Source organism: Molothrus ater, chromosome 2 (assembly GCF_012460135.2).
Source record: "Molothrus ater isolate BHLD 08-10-18 breed brown headed cowbird chromosome 2, BPBGC_Mater_1.1, whole genome shotgun sequence".
NCBI lineage: Eukaryota > Metazoa > Chordata > Aves > Passeriformes > Icteridae > Molothrus > Molothrus ater.
The window spans coordinates 112500427-112513483 of NC_050479.2; the positions used below are offsets into that span (position 1 = coordinate 112500427).

The 13057-nt window shown below is 36.8% G+C and overlaps 1 protein-coding gene across 4 annotated transcripts in view; it reads right to left on the reverse strand.

The window, feature by feature from the left end:
* The window catches only part of EPHA6 (EPH receptor A6), a 374340-nt gene that overhangs the window by 112756 nt on the left and 248527 nt on the right, over positions 1-13057 (reverse strand). For all 4 annotated transcript variants that reach the window (XM_036388927.2, XM_036388906.2, XM_036388943.2 and 1 more), the window contains exon 6: positions 12355-12479. In XM_036388927.2, the coding sequence (XP_036244820.1) occupies positions 12355-12479 (125 nt within the window). The remainder of the gene's footprint in view (positions 1-12354; positions 12480-13057) is intronic.

The following is a 13057-nucleotide window of genomic DNA, read 5'->3' on the forward strand; positions in this document are numbered from 1 at the left end:
CAGCAAAAAATCAGGACCAGATAGAAAATTGCCAGTGGCTCTAGTGTTTGCTTCAGAGGAGAAATGTGCAGCACTTAGAGGCATCAGCCCCTTCAGGTTGTAACCCTGTCCCTTCCCTCCTTGGCCTCCCTCCTGATTAATCTGAGATGTAACAGTCTGGGGAGCTGAAACACTCAAGTGTCCTTTACCTGTTTGGCCATTCAATATTTTATATTTTGATTGCCTGTCAGTCAGTTCATCACTTTTTCCATACATAAAAGTGAAGCTGTCAACATGAAAAGGGGAAGAACAGATAACCAATCATAAAGAAAATACAGAAAGGTCAAACCCCAGACAAAATGCATTTTAATTGGATTATATACTTGGAAAGGCAGAAACGAGTTGATGTGAGGTGAACCATGAAAAGCAGAAAATTAAATGAGGAGAGAGATGAGGACAGGGAAGCTTTAAAACAATGTTAGAATTCTCACCAGCACAGGGAGGTGAGGGCTGGGCAGAGCAAAAACTGAGTGGTTCACATCGGGGCCAAGTGGGACTGCCAGGTGTGAAGGCAGCAGACAGGAGAGAGCTGATTGTCCCAACAAGAAGATCAAAATGAAATAAAACCAGGCCTTAAGTTAAGGATGGAACAGGGAGCAATCCAGCTTATTACAAAGGCAGCTGGAGAACATGGCCTGGGTTGTCAGATAGATTAGAGTCTAGAGTATAGATATTAAATCCCATCTTACTGGCAGTAATAAGTAGTTACTCTGATAATGGTTGTTTGTTAATTAAAAATGTTTACCAGTGAAAACCTCTGCACCAGGACCTCCAGAAATCTCTCAATTTCTGCATATAAAAGAGACAGCTTCTCTAGCTGCCTCAAAGTATTTTCTAATCTTTTCACTCATTTTAAGTTTCTTTTCCAGTTGGAAAGAAGCAGGAAGCTACTGCAAGCATAAACAAAATTTCTAAAGTAAAAAATTCAACTCAAGTAGTACTCAAAATTCACCTTAGGACAGTAAAGCACAGTTTCTCCTGCAATACCTAATGGTGAGGTCTACTTCATGATGATGTAATAAACCTGCTGACAAATACAGTGCAACAGAAAACAGAAGCAATACGGAAAATTTGAAGATTGGAAAATTCCTCTGCTGTGAAACAAGCCCAGAGAACTATGGATATAGAGTGGGCTGATTCCCAAGCCATTTCACTGGTGTACGAGGTTCATGGTTCACAATTCTGAATGAGGTCCTGGTGCCTCTGCAGGTTCCTTCCCCCCATTCTTACCCTTAACACTCCCCCAGAGCCCAGCAATCTGCAGATCAGCGGCTTTCTGAATTAAGTAAATTTACCTCATTGTGTTTTACAGCTCATGGACTTTTCTTCCAGGAATTTCCTTAATTATTCCTTCAACCAAATTTGCTTGTGGCCTCCAAAACATCCCTAGGCAACAAGTTTAATTACAAACTGTGTTTAAAAAATACTGTGGGGATTTTTAAAAAAAATCCATTTTCTGACAATTTATTGAATATACTTTAGTTTCTTGTGTATAAGAAATTAGTGAATAACAATCAATATCAGTAATATGTTCAGCCAATTTTGAAATATCTGTGTATATCATAGAAACAGTACTTCTAGTTACAGATGGGAAGTAGGTCAACTGGATAATGAAATATTTAAATTGAAAATGCAAGACCCTGGAAGAAAGATAACAAAAAGGGACAATTTGTGTGATGTGAAAAAAGTCACAGTCCAAACACCTGAAGATCTCCAAGTTGCTGAGCCATGGGGCAGGCAAACTTCTCACACCCAGCATTACCAACCAGCATGAGTAACATCACAGCTGTGCACACAGAATTGCTGTGGCAAAACTCAAAATTGTGGTGATCCTATTTCCTATGGAAGTGTGAAGGCAACTTAAATGCAGAGAAGCATCTTACAAGGGAAGTGGAATTTCAATACAAGAGCAATCATCCAATTCTTCAGAAGACTTCTACAGTGAGGTGACTCGATGCAGTACAGAGCAGGCAGCATTCTACTTTAACAACCCCCCAAGCAAAAAACCCTACAAAACAAACAAAAAATCCCCTAAAAGCCCCAAACAATCCTTTCCCATTCCCCCCTAAAAAATCCCAACAGCCCACAACATATCTTCAAAGCTGTGAAAATCAAATGATTCCACCAATCCAAAAATATAGTACAGCACTAAGTCAGCTACACAGAACTCGGCTCTAATAGTGCTGCTGACAAATTGGCTTTATTCACTTCATTTCAGAATCCCTACAATATTCACAGGCAGATAGGGCCAGGATTTGAATTAGGGCTTCCTTTCAGTGCTGAATATTTTGTCAGGTTTGTAACACCTTGCTGGGAAATTTCAACTCCTGCGGGATGCTTGCAGCTCTACAAACACCCTCGTAAAAACCACATTCTGTACTAAAAATCTCTTGTAGAATCATGGCTTTAAAACTCTTTTCTAAGATGTGCTGCAGCCTTTTAGGATGTTAGGACATGTAGACTCCCTGGGCTTAATTTAAATTGGTTTTAGCTTAGTTTAAATCTTCTACATAAATAACTTTTAATATTAGAAGAGCAGACTAATGCAGAATTTTCTCTTTTCATTTGCTACTGAATGTTTCCTGCCTGGCAAATCCAGAAAAGATCTATATTGATATACAACAGCTTGAAAACAAATTCAGTGGTATTACTAAAGCTATCACTTTTATTTAAGTAAGCAAAATATCTACTTTTATAGACTGAATTGATTCAGATTGCTATTCAGATTTTCTATTCTGGAAAAAAAATGACAGAAGTCATTAAGATTCATTTCAGACCATATGAATGTTAAATGGTAACAAGTCTTTCATATGCTAACTGTGAATGCGTGTCTTTGGGACAAATACTTCCCTTTTCAAAGAAAACTGGGATTTATAAGCATAGAATAATGCTGACAATATTAAGATAGATTTCAACCATCCAGCAAAAATCAATTTTGAAGGAAGAATTTTGGCCCTAAAACACAAAATCTGACACTAACTAATGTTTGACTTTAATCAGTGCAATACAAATAATAAATCAGAGGCAAGAGGGAACCTGCTGATCTCTATATAGAGATTGTGGATTGCTTTTCATTATGCAAGCCTCTTCAGATATAAACATATAATAGCCATTGAAGTCACTGAAATATCACATTTTTTGGTGTATTTGTGAGCACATGTAAAAATCTTTTTGTGTCTCAATGGAGGCAAACAGCAAACATCTGTCTTGTAATGCTAACTCAGAAGGGCTGAATTCACCTCTGGTGTCATGACTGTAGAGCAGAACTTGGCAATACATCAACAATAAATACAGCATATTTCTTAGGTTTATGTTTTCTTCAAACACCTCGGTGAGTTAATGGGGTATAAAGCAAAAACAGCAATCTTTTTTTCCAATTAATTGAACATGAATTTCAAGGGCAAAGTAAACAAACCAGCAAGTAAATCAAAAAGCTGATTTTGCACTTTCAAAACTGACACAGTAAGTTTTTGCTCATTTTTTTGGGGAAGTGCCCATTTCTGATGTAGCTAACTTGAGCAGAAATATCATTTCTGGTGGTGGTAAAAACAACAAGAAAAAGTCTGAATAAATGTTAACAAAATTCACAGATGGATGTCAATACCTTTTTAAAAAGAGCTGCTCCAGCCACTAAAGACTTTTGTTAATATAATATGAATACTTGTATGTACATGAAAACCAGGTAGTTTGTACAAGGTCATTGCAAATACAAGATGCATCAACCTGGTGAAATTCCTAGAGCAACATAAATGTGTTTATGAGCAGCAGGTGAATTCCTGCAAAAGACTCTGAAGCTATTAACAGCTCGGTACGGAGTACATAATAATAGGTTGTTAACTCAGCCATCCCAACAAGCACATCAAGAAAGGGCACTTTGAAACTATTAATGCAAACACATTAAAAAATTCAAAAGAAAAAGAGAGACTTGTAAGATTTTTGCTTGTTTCAATCAGTCAAATAAACATTTGTGGGTTTGTTCAGGTACAAACCTAACCTAACAAAAGTACATGGGAGTTACTGATTGTGGTACAATTTTTATGAATTCAAGTTGGCTGATGAAATTATTAATTTAAATTAAAATCTCCTCTAATGTTCATTTTGATTCCAACAACCACATCCACAAGCCAAACCCATAGCTTTTGTTTAATACATAGTAAATTGATTATACTGATATTAAACAGGAAAGTAGTGGTTTAGTGCATTAAGATGGAAGGGCTCTCCCTAAAGGGGCTTCCTCTTTCCCTTTGGATATTTGTCCCTTCTCCCAGAATGGCTGCTTTGGGGACAGTGCTACTTAATAAAAAAGAGGTTGCTAATATTACACAGTCAGTGGCTTCATTTAATGTGAAAAGGAGACCATTCAAAGAGGAAAACTAATATCGTGTCCTTTTCTGTGCTTAAAGTACAACTGAAATGCAGTCTTAGAAAAAAAGAGACATAAAAAAAAGGAACTTTTTTTGGTTTTACTCTCCAAAATGATGCACACTTTTCTACCTCTCTAGGTATCTCTTGAATGCATTGAATATTGCAGGAAGAAACTGTAAATGAAACAATATCTGAACATTCCTTCATTTAGACAAAGATATAAACTCATGTCTCAAGGCATGTATCTTGATTTAATCTGTGAATCCACCTTTATGGCTGCAAATCAACAATTTATGAACAACAAGTCATCCATGTATTACAAAAATCACTGTGCTAGCTTTAGTTTTTAAAACAGTTTGGGCTCACAGATGATTTTTTTGAATTTTAAAGCTACTTTGTATTTTAAGAGAGTCTAAAGGAAGCATTCTGACTCATTTCAGAGATGTGGAGACGTAGACATTGTATTTAATTTATAAATAAGGAAAGCACTTTCATTTAGATGACCATCTTTTGGCAGGTATGCTTATTATATTTAGGTCATTGTTCACAAAACTTACCATTTTTTTGGTAAAAATCTGTGAAACTTCCTTTTGTGCAACTGATACATTATCTCTGATGAGAAAACATTTCTTTTTTACAGTATGCTCATCAAAATCATCTAAATGTTTCCTTAGCTGAAACTTTCTGCTCTATAAAACAGCTGCTTCTGATTTTTTCACCCCACCTAAACACATACTTAAGATTAACACTGATTCCTGAAGTTAACATTATTATTATTATTATTATTATTATTATTATTATTATTATTATTATTATTATTATTATTATTATTATTATTATTATTATTTTTATTTTTATTTTATTGCTGTGTCAGTGCACAATTCTGAAAACTATTTTTCCTGAGGTTCAAAGGCTTTAAAGGATAGAAAAAAACAATTAATAAATCATTTTATTAGCAACCAATCTTTGTTATCAATGAATTTAGCTTTCTTAGCTTTGTTTGAAGTATGGAACTAGATGTGTTTGTTGTTTTGTAATAGTTTGCATACCTCCTATGCTTATTCCTATGCCCTTGAAAGCATTTGAAAACCACTTATACAAAACCATTAATACAGTTTTTCTGCATTTGTGCAGCTCTTCTAGCAGTTACTGGAATAAGCACTGTACATGTAATTTTCCTTGGAGAAAATGGTATTGGCTGCAGGCAAGAACAAAAGATCAGCAGAGACTTAAGTATGGGGTTTTTTTTAATATCAAATCTTCCAGGCTTGCTTAAACAGCATTATACTTCTCATTGAGAATTTCTGGTTCAGCAGGAACAACAGCAATACCTCTACAGGCTACTTTATTATTAAATACAAAAGTTCAGAAGCTGTTTCTAAATAATTGACAACAATGATTAGTAGACAAGCCAAACCAGGCATCTAATAGAGGTCTAGCTTAGAACTTCTTTGATAAACCCTTTGCTGCATGTAATTGATATTTAGATCCCAGATTTCTTTTTCTCCTATACAGTAATTATATTAGTGTCATTAATAATGGCTGCTGCAAGGTCCTTAGGTTCTTTCCTGCAAGGCAAAAATTATATCCGGTCAGAGAGTCTGGTAATTAGTCACTCTCATTTTCAACAGTTCTAAAACCTATTTTTTTTTTCTCTTTTTAGAATCTGAGGCTTTTACATATTTTCCCTTGGGAAACTGGGTTAATAACAGCAGAACAGAAAAACTGAGAAGCTTGTTTAACACCACTTACTATGCTAAAATAAGCTAGGAGATTTCATTTTAATGATTATATCCCAAAGCACATTTGTAGTGATTATTTTTTAAAAACATTCAGCAGACATGGTTCGTTGCCCAGGAGCTACAAAGGGCTGAGAATGCCTGAGGTGCTGCTCAGAGCCCTGGTGCCTCCCTATGACATGCTATGAACAAACACTAAGTGCTGCCTAAAACTACTGCCCAAAAACTCTTGTACATCCCAAATACTAAGCACTCTTGTTTTGATGAGAATTGTTCAAAATGTAATGAAAATGTATTATTGCATGAGTCCTACGTTTCTTGATTCCAGTCATATCAGAAACATTTTACTTGCAGGCAGTAGATTGCTACTTATGCCTTAAATGATTTGAATAATTTGAAAAATATAAGAAAACTGTCCATTAAAAAAAAATATTAGCATGAAGTTAAGAATTCCCCAGTTATCCTTTGAAGCAAGCAGCTTTTTATACTGTTTATACTCAATAAATGGCCAGATACCTGAAGTGCTCCAGCTGCTTATCCCTGTTGTCGTCACTCTGTACCTGTTCCCCAATCCCATCATGATATTGACTTTAAAATTTAGCAACAGGGATAGCAACAATGAAGAAACATGCCCAGAAGAAAGAACCAGCACATGCCAAGAACCCAGCCACACCAGCACCAAACAAACCCCTCTGGCCATGGATAATGTCACACAGCCCCCAGGCTCCCTTCAGCCTCATGCCACTGGGAGCTGCTGCATACATTATTCTGCAGGATATAAAAATCTACCATAAAAGAAAAATCTGAACCAAAAAAGTAACAGCTGGTGCTTAAAGGAAACAGGGGAGTTGTAACAGCCGTGTCTGAATGGAGAGGTTTGGCTGTTTAAGTACTAGGGAGGTTGAGGGTCAATGAACTTCACACATGCCATGCAGACCTCACAGAAAGGTAGAGAAATTTACAAGATAAATGGCTGATTTTACTGCACATTTCAAAATTCCACCCAGAAATTCTGAGGACTGAATGTGATCTACATGAGGTGGCTTCTTATGAGAAATGTCCTTATTTTATCTACTGAGAACATGTTTGGCTCCTGTTCACTGAGGCTGATTCCAGCCCATACTCAAGCAGGGTCAGGTTAATTAATGTGAGATCATAATGCAGTATCTCCTTGGCTGGAGAAGACACAGAGGAACATCTGGTGCCCTCTAAACAAGGATGAGTCTCATGGTGTTTATAATTTTCCATATTAATTCTTATAAAAATAATTCTGTCATTCAAAACATTATGCACTGAGTGTCTTAAATTTTCTCATTATTCCTATCATGCAATTTACCTAAAAGTCTGTCACTCAAATTCAGGATGTCTCATTTTAATTCATATTAATGATTACTCAAAGAAATAGCAGTCTTTGGTTTAATATTAGATTTTAAGACTGCACATCATTTCTTATATAAGTTAAGTGAAGACAGCTGTAGACCGATACAAAAATTAACAAGGTCATGCTGCTTTCTAATTCGTTAAATCTGGTACTTTCCTCTATCATCTCTCTGCCTCATCAGCTCTTCATCTCTTCTCAAATCTCATTGGAAAACTAATTTCCCCCTTGCCTCTACTGCTCAGTTATTTTCTCACTTCTATTTATTAATTCCATTCTAAATAATACTAGGATGAAGCAGAAGTAATATCTGATGTCCTACATATCCTGTCCACTCACTGTCTTAGGGAAGTGGGTTAATTTTTTTATGTGAAAATTGCCTGTGAGCTGCAAATTGAATCTCCCAACAAAATGAAGTACTTTGGCAAAGGGATTTGGCTTTAAATTTCATCAAAAGACGGGAAAGCAAAGAAATATGAGTCCTCTCCTCCAAATCCTGATTCTAAAGATATTCTCTGCTTTCTCTATTTAGAGATTTCACTGCAATGCCTCAGGTTACTGCTTGGGTACATTCCATTAAAATCCCTTCTCTACAGACAGGCTTCCTTAGCTAATTATATGTTATCTTGTGTGTAACAGGAAATGTAATCCAGCTGCTGTGCTTGGGCCACGTGGGAGAACAAATAACAACTTAATACAGTTGCTGATACGTGCACAGCTTGGTATGCCTAATACAGGTCTTAGGAAGCATTAGTTTTTGATGATTAACTTTCTGGGTTTGGATGGAAAGGGGAGGAATAAGTGTTTTCCAGTTCAGCTGCACAACTTGGAGTGCAGCTGGTGAGGTTTATATCCACTGTGTGCAGTGTTCCCTTTCCCATGAGGGAATTCCTGCAGAAGGAGGAATTGTCATTACAAGGCTCTAACAAGGCCCCACTCCTTCATCTGCATCAAACATGAAACCCTTTTAATGAGAGGTAAAGAGATTATGATGCCCTAGAATCTTGCAAATAGTGCAAGCTTTGGTCAGTGTCTGAGTTACAGTTTAAAGTATAAAAGAAAAATTAATTGCAATTAGCAGTGGCAATGAGATTATATTAACAAGTTTGATTTTTAAAGGGAAAGACATTATGGCACATGAGAGCTTTTTCTTTTAGAAACAGTGTTTGTGGATGATATCAAGGGATCATAGCATATAATGGACAGAGTACAGAATAGGGCAGACACCCTGTACCAACAGAGATAATTTGTAATGTGTAGTATCTCAAGGCCCCAAAGAAGGTCTATGAAGAAATGCTTCTATGAGCATGTCTTAGATCTCCAAGGGCAAACATTGAGCTGATCTTCTGTGTGTTGCTGTAAAAACTGACTTATTATGCAAGGCACAGATTTCAGAATGATTCATAATCTACCTGAAATCAGGTATTTCAACTACCAAGCCTCAACAAGGCAATTATTTCAGGATCATGATGTTCGCCCCCTGGTTATATCACACAACTATTCAAACAGTTGAAAACCCTTTCTCTTTGCTGTGACAGAACTTGGAGAAACTTGGACTGAAAGTCAAGGAATTTTTGTTCTCCCAGGACAAATCAGCTCTCTAATTATGTCCTAGGTCAGATTTTGTTCACTGCATTTTTGGCTCAAAGGATGCAGAAAAAAATGACCTCTTGTCAGACAACCACATAAAAATGTACCAGTGCACTCCTAAATAAGAAACTACAAATCTGTACAACTGGTTCACAATGAAATTTTGTTATTGGCCCAAGATTTTCATTTTTAGAGACAATATTTTCTGAAGTTCTGAATGTTTTACAGCAATTCCCTGGAGAAATGAAGGTCATATAGGAAAAGGTACTTTAAAGCAGTAAAATTATTGAACTGCTTTATTGTACTTTGAAATTTATGTATGATTCCCTATTTGTAACTTACTGAGACCTCTGGGTAACTCTGCTTCTCTACTTTATTTCTTTTTAACTTGGTAGTCTTTATCAGAAGAATATTTTTCACAGAGAGGACTTGATCTTCTGATATTTCTCTGAGTAATTTGTATTTTACAAGAGTATAAATTCAAGTTTCTTGCATAATTGGCAGAATGTAGCCTCCTTGTGCTGCTTCTGGAAATGAATGGATAGATGCATCTTTATATTCCATGCTCATCATCATTAATTTGTCTTTCTTATGAAATTGTTGGAAACTACCCCATTTTGTGGAGTCCTTACAGTTTATTGGGCAGCTATTTGATTTCTGAAGTTTACATATCTTCCAGGAAACTCTGGGAGCCCATGACAAGATACAACTTCCATTTGTGAGCCACAGAATTCCTACTGGTGATAATTAAAAGCAGGCTGCTCCCCTAATGTGCTCACCAATGATGTCCTCACAATTTTTCAAATGTCAACAAGGAAACTTAAAAGAAATAGCAGTAATAATTGTAAAAGTTTAGAATATTGCATAAATCTACAGAGCTTCAAGAAGTTAAGAAACTGATATAATCAGCTGAATTTGAGGGACTGAGTGGTTGTATTTGATGAAGACATTTCATTTCTTATATTGTTTATCAGAACAAAACTTTTCTTTATTAAATGCAGACGACAGCCAGAAAGGGATAAAGATGGACTGCAAAAGTTGTTCCATTTTTCTACCTAGTGTGTTTATTAGTAGCTGAGTCTACTGTTTTCTGCCTTTTTCTTGACTCCCTAAGATATTAATAAAATTTCTGACCTTTTCAAATGTAACACATTCTTCAACTTTACCTGCATTTTTTACTCTCTGTTAGAGGGATGTCTGTGATAAATTCATACTAGATCCAGTAAAAAATTATTTCACTCTTATCATATTTTCTGTGAGCATGCAACAACATCCCTATTTTGTCACTTCTGCTGAGAACAGGAATGCTGATATTCCCCTGTTTCAGAGCTCCTGGGAAGGCTGAGAGATCAGAGTGTCACTGGCTACATCTAGCCTTTTCATAACACAAACTGTGCTTTTCAATATACAGAGCTCTACAGTGAAGAAGAAAAAACGAATTGAAACATAAAATTAATTGTGCATATTAATATTTTCTGGCTTTGAGGTAGGAACCATCCCTTTTTCTTTCTCAATATAAAATTTCATTTGCATTTGGCTACTACACTTAGCCAGTTTTGTAATGTATGCTTCTTGATTTAAATATGATTAAAGCAAGATTTAAATATTAAAGTGCCGTGAAATAACATTTTCCAATTTAATGCCGTAAATAAGCAGACTGACTTGCAGTACTGGATTATTCATCTCTCTGATCTAGAACCTGGTCTCCAAGAGTGATCTTGCAAATTACACCTGGGCCACAGCACTGGAAGGTGCCAGCAGGGCATTTTATCTCTCCTGACCTCAGAGGAAAGAGTTTATAGAGAGAAGATGCTCCTTATATATTTTAAAATGTGGACACAGAAAATGGTTCTCTTTTTTCTCATAAAAACAGATGAGAGTGGTTTAAACTGTGTCTAGCAAAGGGTCTTAAAGCCTGTGCATGTAGTCTTGCTGCACAATGGTCAAGGCTAAGGAGTAAGTAGACCTCCAAGAAAAATTATTTGCCTTGTCATTCAGCACTGACTGGTGTTGGCACATAATCCATTGAGAAAGGATTTTATTAAATACATATCTACAATTTATAATTTAACATCCATACCAATGGCTACAGAACTGTTGGAACTGTTCTTATTCGACTGAATAAAATCTCACAATTTGTTGTGTTTAATTCACCTCTTTAATATCAATGCAGAAAAGAAGTTCAAGTTATAATGGGGCTTGCTATGATAACGGATCAGAACCTGAAGGGCTTCCATTAGAGTGGTAAAATAGGGTTCTTGCTTTGGCTTACCAAATATTCTAAGCAATCTGCCTCCTTCTAGCTGTCCTATTTAAATTGTTTGGATTTTTTTCCCAGTTTACACTTTCTTCTGCATCATTAAAGCTGCACAATCTCAATAGAGAAGTGCAGTCAAGGAATAAAATTCTCAGATATTTACAGAGCCTTATATCCCTAATACTTTCTTCCATGAGTTGGTTTGTTCTGTTCTTTGTGATCTTCATACACATCAGTTCCACTGTGACTTCACATGGGGGCAGGAAAACACAAGAACTGATTTAGCAGGGAACTGTTTAAGGTACAGACACCAAAAATTTCCTGTCTGTGTCTTCAGGATTGAAGGCACTGGTCAACACAGAATTTTTTACTGGTACCAGGTCCTGTAGCAACTGGAAATGACCAAGTATGTTTTGTGCTCATGGAGAAGGAGGCTTCAAATTATGCTTTTCCAATACATGCTGTGTGTGCACCTTTTACCTTTACTTGTAGTGCATGTTGTAGCTCTCTTCTGTGTGAAATTGCCTAATTTTGACAGAGCACTAGAAATCCAACAGTTTCTCTTGTAAGCTTTTGTAACCCTCTAAACAATGCTGGTGCACTTATCCTTTAAGCATATATTATTGCTTTATTTAGCAATAATAATTAAATAAATACATCTTTTGCCTCAAAATGAAATCATGTTCCCATTCACTTTAATTCTGTTGTGTCAGTGTCACTGTAATGTGAAGTTTGTAATGTAGTTACTATGAGAGGAGTAAATGTACAATCTGCTTACTGCTCTAGTCAATTCTAGTGTGAAACAAGACAGTCATTAACAAGTTAGAAGCAAAACAACAAAAACTCAGCACAAAATAAAATGTCTGGCATTCACACACAGCATTGTAGGTGGGGTCAAGTGAAAAGATTTAAAAAATACTATTAAGAATACAAAACACATTGCTCTTTAGGATCTGAGTGGGGGTGATGCTGTAAGTGAGACCTACTTTCTCATAGTACTTGATCTCGTAGTCCAGAATTGCTCCATGGGGAAAGTCCGGCTCTTGCCAGGAGAGGGCAATGCTGTTTTGGGAAGCCCAGTCCTTCCTTACCATACCTATCAAGGTGGGTGCTGAAAGGGAAAAGGATAACTAAGGGTTAAAGACGAAGCACACGGTTTATCCTTCCAAACTCCTGTCTGAGGATACCAACCCGAGGCAACTTGGAGTGACCTCCAGACAGAAAAGCATGACAGATGGCAATTCTCAGGGAAACCATATAACCTGGAATTAATGTCTCAAGTACATGCTGGTAACTCCTCTGCCGAAGTGCAGAGCAGCTTCTGGAAAATGGCTCTGTGCAAAAATACAGAAATAATGCCTGGGCTGGGCCCTACCCTGCCCCAACCAGGCAGCACTGCTGGCTCCAGGGACACAGTGTCCAGAGCAGATCACGTTGCAGAGGCAGCAAATTCTACATGCAGGTTAATCTTCATTAAATGTTATGATTCAAGTGTTTAGGATGCACATTCAGTTTACTCTCTGGGGTAAAATAAAGTGACACAGCTCAAAACAGATGCAATGAATCCCTTTTCCGGCAAGCCCTTTGTGAGGTGTCTCTGTGCATCAAGACTCAGCTCCTTCAGGAGCCCCTGGAAGGGGTTGGGGCATGGCCAAACTGGGGGAAAAAAGCAGCTTCTGGAAGGGGCCA